This window comes from Sinocyclocheilus anshuiensis, unplaced genomic scaffold, assembly GCF_001515605.1.
Source record: "Sinocyclocheilus anshuiensis isolate Anshui unplaced genomic scaffold, SAMN03320099.WGS_v1.1 scaffold183, whole genome shotgun sequence".
In the NCBI taxonomy this organism is placed as follows: domain Eukaryota; kingdom Metazoa; phylum Chordata; class Actinopteri; order Cypriniformes; family Cyprinidae; genus Sinocyclocheilus; species Sinocyclocheilus anshuiensis.
In genome coordinates, this window is record NW_015548309.1 from 1,312,274 (window position 1) to 1,320,429 (window position 8,156).

Here is an 8,156-nt window from a genome sequence, read left to right on the forward strand (position 1 = left end):
ACCCCACAAAAATTAATGCCAGTTTTGAAAGTCATTGCTCTGATTAGCTCCACAAGAGCAGTAAATTGGCTTGATGACCTGTTTGTTGTTAGTGGTGAACATGAGGGATCACGGTACAGAGGCTGTGGGCTGCATTGGGGGATTGGATTGCTTTAATAGAGTGCTAATATGCAACAGCATGGTCCCTCTGGCTCGATTTGGGGGCCGTTTATGTGCATGCTCAGATTTCAAGGCCCCCAATCCACCACACCGCTCAAATAACCCCATTAAACCCTGAAGACAGGAGAGTTCAACAACCATCATTAACATGGCCTGTCTAGACTCCCAAACACTCACACAGAAGCCTTTTGTTTTAGACTGTCGACAATAATATACTAGACATGTCAAAAATGTTGAGTGATGAGTGACGTCTGGAAAGCGTTTGTACTCTTGTCACATTTAATAGCCAATAATGAGCTGTGCAAAAGGTAATTAAATAAATATCTACCCACAGAGGTCATGTTAATATGTGAATGAAATAATAGCAGGCCATGAAACTGCAAATCGGATTACAAAACAATTTCTGAGCTTGGCAATCGAGTTTTAACTGCTCAGTTTGACAAAACTGCTGACAGGTGGAGTAAAGTGCAAATTTTAGGAGCACACTATGAAGTGCCTGATGTATTTTATTGGCAGAGCTCTTTGTAGTCAAATAAAAACACTTTATGGTTCACGCTTTATTGTTTTCACACAGCAAGCGAATACCTTCTGTTTGAATGTATATAAAGCTTTCTCATAAAAGCGCAAGAGGTTTCTAAACTGATAAGGGAGGTTTCGCTGCATCCCTGCAGTTGCAAAGACATCATATGCAGATAATTACAGTCAACAGAATTGAATTAGGGCCTCAGGAGTCCTAAGGATGTAAAAAATAAACATCAAACTGACGGATATTGGCCATAAACTTTTATTAAACCTTTATTAAACATTCTGAGTATCAAAAAAAGCATGGTCAGAAAAACATAAAGAATCCTCCATTGGTGCCAGTAGAAACTTTTTTTCCCCCATAGAAAAATGCTGTTCATGGCACCTCAGTAACAATGTACAAAAAATGTTTACACGCACACACACACACACATACAAGACTTGTATAAGAGTGTCTGTTTTGCCAGTTCATCCCATTTCGTTTGGTTGCATACATGACCATTAAACAGAGACGTAGTTGCAGAACAAAAAAGAAAGCCTGACATTTCCAATCGATACTCAGACCGTTGTGTTTCTCTTTAAACGAGCAGTTGAAAGTCTATTCCCTTTTCTCAAAGCTGATATATATTAGTTCATTATTCTACGCTATTAAGCAATACAAAGCAATACTTTAACTTCCAAACTGCATTACAGAGGTTTATATGAATTGATCTGGCACGGCTTGAGTAAAAATGTGTATACTTGTAATAAGGTCTGACTCGACTGGACATGAGGAACTGGTCTTAAGTCTCAAAAGAGATGACAAAGAGCAACATGAGTAAATGATTAAAGAAAGACAAGACAAATAAATAAAGTACAATCACCAAGACAATCTTACATATTCTTGTTTTTAGGGTTTGTATTTGGTCCATCCACTGCATTAGTGCTGAAAAAGAAACCCGAGGGGGTAGAAGTGAGCATTAAAGAAGCTTTTCGTACTGTCCCACGTCAGACACACCAGAAATCACTCTGAGATGATGGAGAAGCTTCACCGCCTTCTATCCTTTACTGCAAGTGCTGAATCTTTCGATGCAGCTAATAAATCATCTGGCACTTTAAGAAGAGTCACAAACTGACAGAGAAATGCTAAGTTTGTTTTTATGCCACATGCCCGATCCGACAAGCGGCCATTCAAGGCAATAAGTGAAGACAGCAAGTATGGAATAGCTTGATCTGCGGGTCAAAGATCAAAGAAAGATCTTAGTCACCCACATCACTGTCCTGGTCCCCGATGACCCACAAGAAGTGGAAGCTGAGAGCCAGGAGGGCGGTTCCCAACAGGTCGCCCAATGCTGTCAGATACGGGATAGAGAAGCTGTCCGGATCTTTCCCGCTTTTCCACATGGAGTGCACCATCCAGTCTGCTATGCAAAGCAACAAGAACACCTGGGATGGAGAGAGTACGCACACAAGAATGCGTTGAATATTGAAAAGTGTCAGCCAAGCTGCGCTCTTGCATAAAGCACAAAACTTTGGATGAACTTTCCCACACATTCACACACACACAACACACACACAACAGGAAGCTCTAAACCCGAAAGAGACGGACGGAGTTATTCCAGAAGTAACAATGTTTTTGTTTATGGAGATTCTTTGAAAAGCTAGTCTCAGAAATGAAACAAGATCCCATTCTTTTGAAAAGCGTCGTTCACATTTAAGACAAATTTCCGAAACGGCTTCAGATCTAAACATCATAAGGCTTTTCATCTAGCGCAGCTCATTAAACACCAGCAAATTAGCCTCGTGTTTGTCTTCGCTGAGCGTCGCAGACTATTAAAATGCTCTTTTGGATCAGTGCGGCCCAGTGGATGCCAGTTGGTTTGCTTAATGGAGATTTCAAATCTTCATCTTGCATTCAACTGGAAGTTGAAAAAAGATGGACTGCAGCAATTCCCGAAGGCTTTTCGCTAGCAGCCCTGTGTTTTCGTGCATGTGTGAGCAAAGGATTTTCATTTAAGTGAAATAAAAACGAGGCCTGCCCATTAATCAGGCTGACAGGTCGGTGTGAAACTCTATTTGGAGGTCTGACGCTCTGGTTAACCGGCCGGGCGACGTTCATTTATATCTGTTATATTAAGGTCAGCGCGAGATGGTTAAAAAGCCATTCGCTCTCTGCTGCAGATTTTAAACTTCAATTTAGGTAGCAAGAAATAAATGGCTGTTTTAAAGGCTATTAATTGTGCCTGCCAGGCAAGAGGAGTTTTGTGACATTATTTCAATAATTAACCTTGCGTGTTTCCGTGTGCGAGAATATCAGAACATCGACCTTTCCGTGGGAGATTTTGCCTCGCGTTTTCTTTCCCTTTCGCTCATGATTAGGGTTCTATTAATTAACGATTAAACTGTTAGAAAGGGAATGCCGGAGGCCTTCCGAATAGCCGAGGAAAGTGATGGTTTGCTAATGTACACAAGCTGTTGAGGTCCGACAAGATTAGCCTTGTAGTTCCACCCTGCGCAAACCCACAGAAACACTTTTCCATCACTCACAAGGACAGAGAAAGCAGTCAGAGATGTTGCATGGCTTTCATATTTAATCACACACACACACACACACGCACACGCACACACAGGTTTACTTGGCTATATGATTTTATATAAAGCTAATTATAATCAGTACAGACAGAGTACATATAATGAGCACCTAAACTCTATTTGAGGTTCCCTTAAGGAAGGTTGTGTCAGATTTAGCGAACTCATAAACCCGCTGAAAGGCAAAGGTTTGCACAGTGTCCTTTTTAAGGTTCACAGTGCCAGCGGAAAAAAAGGTTAAAAGTAAATGGAACATGAACCGATACTATTTTGTTTGCAATATGACATATTACAGCTGTTTCTTGTTTGAAAGCATGTCATTTTGTCATGAAACTACCAGTGTCAATAAGCGATAAATTATTAGTGCTTGAAAACAATAACTACAGTATAAAAAAAATATTATACAGTACCATTTAAAAGTTTGGGATCAGTAAGATTTTTAATGTTTTTTTTTAAAAGAAGTCTCTTATGTTCATCTAGGATGCATTTATTTGATGAAAAATACAGTAAAAACTAATATTGTGAAATATTATTATAATTTAAATTAAGTTTTCTAATTTAATATGCTTTAAAATGTAATTTATTCTTGTGATGGCAAAACTGAATTTCAGCATCATTACTCCAGTCTTCAGTGTTACATGATCCTTCAAAAATTATCCTAATATGTTAATTTATTATCAATGTTGGAAATAGCTGTGCTGCTTAATATTTTTTTGGAACCCGAGTTAAAAAGAACAGCTTTTGGGGTCATTACTAAGAAATTAATATGTTTATTCAGCAAGGAAATGTTAAATTGATAAAAAGTGAAAATAAATACTTTAAGTAAATATTGTTACAAAAGATTACTATGGATTGTGGATTATTTTTTTTCAGTTTTTGGAGGAGGCAATGTCTTCATTGCCTCATCGGAAAAAATGTCCCAGGAGAGGCATGTGAATATCCATTATCCAGACCCCTCTGCACAGCGTCACCAAAAATACTTAACAGCTATATACTGGGAACTTCATTTAACCCTAGAATTTCTTCCTCTAACGCAGACTTTTTCTGCAATTCTATAGATACCTTGTATTTGAAGACTCATAAAGGTCAGAGGTCAGGGGGCCACTTAAGGGCACTAGACATATGTTCAACAAGCCAAGCTATAGCTGGTGAAGACTAATAATAGGGAACTTTTGTTTGAAAAAAAATTTGAGAAGCATAATTTAGCCATATAAGGGTTTCATATATTATTTCTTGCTTTCGGTGATAAAAATATAAAAATATATATATATGTATTAATTTATAGTTAAATTAATTATTCATTATTCATTATTTAAACTTTCATTATTATAGTTAAGTATATTTTTGTTGAATTACAGTTAAATAAATAGTATTTAAAATACAAATTTGTGCAAATTTACTACAATCGATTTATACAATTTGACAAAAGTTTGTTTTTAGAAAGAAGATACACAAAATAAATATCTGAGCAGCATTATAACCCAATAAATGGCCCCACTGAATGCCATTAGAATGTCTCTCTCTCTCTCTCTCTCTCTCTCCATCCTCAAGGATCCTTCAAACGGCTTTGAAGTAAAACAGTGCAGCTGTGGATCTCAAAGAAAATTGTGTGTGTGTTCAGGTTAGAGAGGGCGTTTTACGTACAATGTACACATACACACAAACTTCCTAAAAATACCACACATTCCACATGCTCGCAACATGCCGCCACATGCCAGCCGCTGAATGCACTTACTGAGGTTCTCTGCGGGTAATCGATCTTAATTGCGATCCAAACAATTTATGAAAACACCCTTTTGGAATAACCAAACACTCACAGAGACATACACACCCACCTACACACACACAAACAACACCTGCTCGCTATCGCTAATGTCATCACTGCTTCATTCAGAGGGGAAATGGGGCGTCTAAAAGCTCTGGGGATTTTCTAAAAGGCTTGTAGGTTTATGATGGGAAAAAAAAAATGCATGTTGTAACATTGTTACATGTGGGCTGCTGGCGGCACATTCATCGCGATTAAACTGAAGATGAAATAGATTCCCCAGACCGTATCATAAAATGGGTGTCTGGTTTTATGATTATAGGCTGACATTTTCGTCTGCTACAGGAAATAGTGCTTACAGCTGAGCCTCAAATAGGTGTCAGATTTAATAAAAAGACATAGTGATGACAGGTTCTCTAAACAGCATGGAAATAAATGTGAAGATGTCAGTGCCTTGACACTCGGATAGAAGGCTCTATTTTTGTCATAGTATGGCAACAAGTCACGCTCACCTGGAAAAGAGCGGCAGCTAAATACACGACCATGAAAACGGGCGTAAGTGAGGTGTGACCCCTTTCCATCAGATCAATGGTGTACAGGAAGATCAAATGACCAGGGATGACCAGTAACAGCAGTACCTGTGCTGACCTATGATTAGCTCCTGAAAAAGACAGGAAAAAACAACTAAATGCATCATTTTAAAAATCAATATATATAATCTAAATAACAATAATAATGATGACATTGAAGGGGTCATGAACTGATAAATCAAATCTGATCTTTTGACATAAAAGGTCATTGTACTATAAACACATCCTGCAAGTTTCAGAAGCTACGAGAAAAAAATAATGACTTTATTCAACAATTCGTCTCCTCCGCATCACCCTGTAGCGCCATTTTGGAGAGTATCCACTGGACGTAAACGTTCGTATGCTGTTCTGTGTCAGCTGCGTCACGCCGGATCGGTTTCCTACGTTGTTGTGATTTGATCTGAACGGAAACAGCGTATCCGTGTGACGCAGCTGACAAAGAACAGCATACGTTGTTTACGTCCAGTGGATACTCTCCAAAATGGCGCTACAGGGTGATGCGGAGGAGACGAATTGTTGAATAAAGTGGGTTTTTTCTTTTCTTTTGCGCACAAAAAGTATTCTCGTAGCTTCGTATAATTGCGGATGAACCACTGATGTCACATGGATTATTTTACCAATCTCCTTGCTACGTTTCTGGACTTGGGAACATTTCAGTTGCGTTGCTGTCTATGCAGGGTCAGACAACTCTCAGATTCCATCAAAAATATCTTAATTTGTGTTCCGAAGATGAACGAAGGTCTTACGGGTTTGAAACGACATGAGGGTGAGTAATTAATGACAGAATTTTCATTTTTGGGTGAACTAACCCTTTAAAACTTCCTTGTAATTCCAAAAACAGCTTTTATTAAAATCAAGCTGCCAAAATGGCTTGCTTCATATTTCATCTCAGTATGATCGCCTAAAGATAAACGCCTACTTCTACATTATTGCCTCATTAGCCCCACCAATAAATGACATAATAAAATACTAAATAAAATATATATTTCATAAAATTCAAATATATAGATCACTTAAAAATATATATTATAGTTTTATAAATTATTCACGACACCCTTTAATTTGATTTTATATATATATATATATATTTTTTTTTTTTTTTACACACACACACACACACACACATTTAATGATATTAAATGAGTCATGAACTGCATTTTTATTTCAGAATGTTTTATTCTAATTCAGAAAACTTCAGCCTTAAATGTTGTACTCTAGATATGTTTCTACTGTTGATTATTTTCTTATCCTCTCATTCTACAGTTCTATTATTAATATCATTAATTTTTTGTATTATTTATATACTTTTTCATTTATATGTATTTATTCATATTTTCAATTAGCTTTTAATTTCATATTTGTTATTTGTTTTTATTAGTTTTTGAATATTTCAATTTAGTTTTACTTCAGCTTTCATTTTAGTATTAGTAACTTTAGTACTTAATTGAACAGTTTATTTCACTTAGCTGCCAAGGCAACAGTTCTACATTTTTTAAGTTTAGGTTTGTTTCAATTAACAAAAATGATTTTCAATCATTTTTAGCTTTACCATTATGCATTAGCATTTTACTTCAAAAAAAAAAAATTGTAAAAAACTTTCCTGAAGAAAGAATGGTTGAGCGGAATGAGACATTTTCAACTAAATTATGTGAAATAATTTATCTTAAAGCTTAAAGCATCTTAAAGCATCCAGTATGAAGACACCTGAAACACCACAGAACACAAACAACACTCAACGTGCGATCTGTGCACGTGTAGCTGTTCATATTTGATTTATTCTATATTTAGAAGTGAATATGCATACAGTAAACATCTCATTCAGAAGCACTACACTTCTCACTCCATTAGCATCCTGTCAGCCCCCACAGTATGGCATACCTGTGCACTCAGAGCCCTTGAAGGAGGAAGATTTATGCCCATCTTTCCACATGGCATTGCTAAGCTTGCAGTGGGCACCGTGCCCCTCATGTACTTGGCATCTGGACTCTGTCCCCAGAGTCCTCTTGTTTCTCTAAGAAAGAGCCCTGCATAAGCTTCTACATCAACATGCCGTCTGCTGCCTCTGTTGTTTATAGGAAGCGTTCTCTGCTTTTCTCCGAGATGGATTGATATACACAAACCACCGTTACACACACTCCATTAAAGCTAATGCACTTGCAAGCCCTGGTAAGGGATGCTGCTCTAAACACTGGTTCTCGCTCTCTTTAACACAGGCTATGAAAACAACTGCCTTCAAAGTGTGTTTAAGTCACTCTCCTTAAATTTGTAGGCCTTATAGGATGTTATGAGGATTCAAAATTACACGAGAGGTTTGGAGCCCTTTAGCACACATGCTCCACACATATTGAGCTGTGGTGTTCATGCGGGAGGTATAGGTTTGAGCCACGTCATGCCTTGATCCTATTATTTTATAATTTTTGTGTAATTTATCTACTTTGGCTGTCAATAAACTAGCAAAAATGATAGTGTGAAAATTATTTATATAAAATTGTATATATACTAAATATTTTTAAATATAAATTTTTACATTATATATATACTGTATATATATA

At 37.1% G+C, this 8,156-nt stretch overlaps 1 protein-coding gene across 1 annotated transcript in view; it reads right to left on the bottom strand.

Moving 5' to 3' along the window:
- Nucleotides 1–928: 928 nt before the first annotated feature.
- LOC107656312 (solute carrier family 41 member 2-like) overlaps nt 929–8,156 on the bottom strand; it is a 19,237-nt gene continuing 12,009 nt past the window's right edge. The window contains exons 10-11 of the mRNA XM_016444087.1: nt 5,527–5,675; nt 929–2,106 (exon numbers count right to left, since the gene is read on the bottom strand). Of these exons, the coding sequence (XP_016299573.1) occupies nt 1,921–2,106; nt 5,527–5,675 (335 nt within the window). The 3' untranslated portion in view covers nt 929–1,920. The remainder of the gene's footprint in view (nt 2,107–5,526; nt 5,676–8,156) is intronic.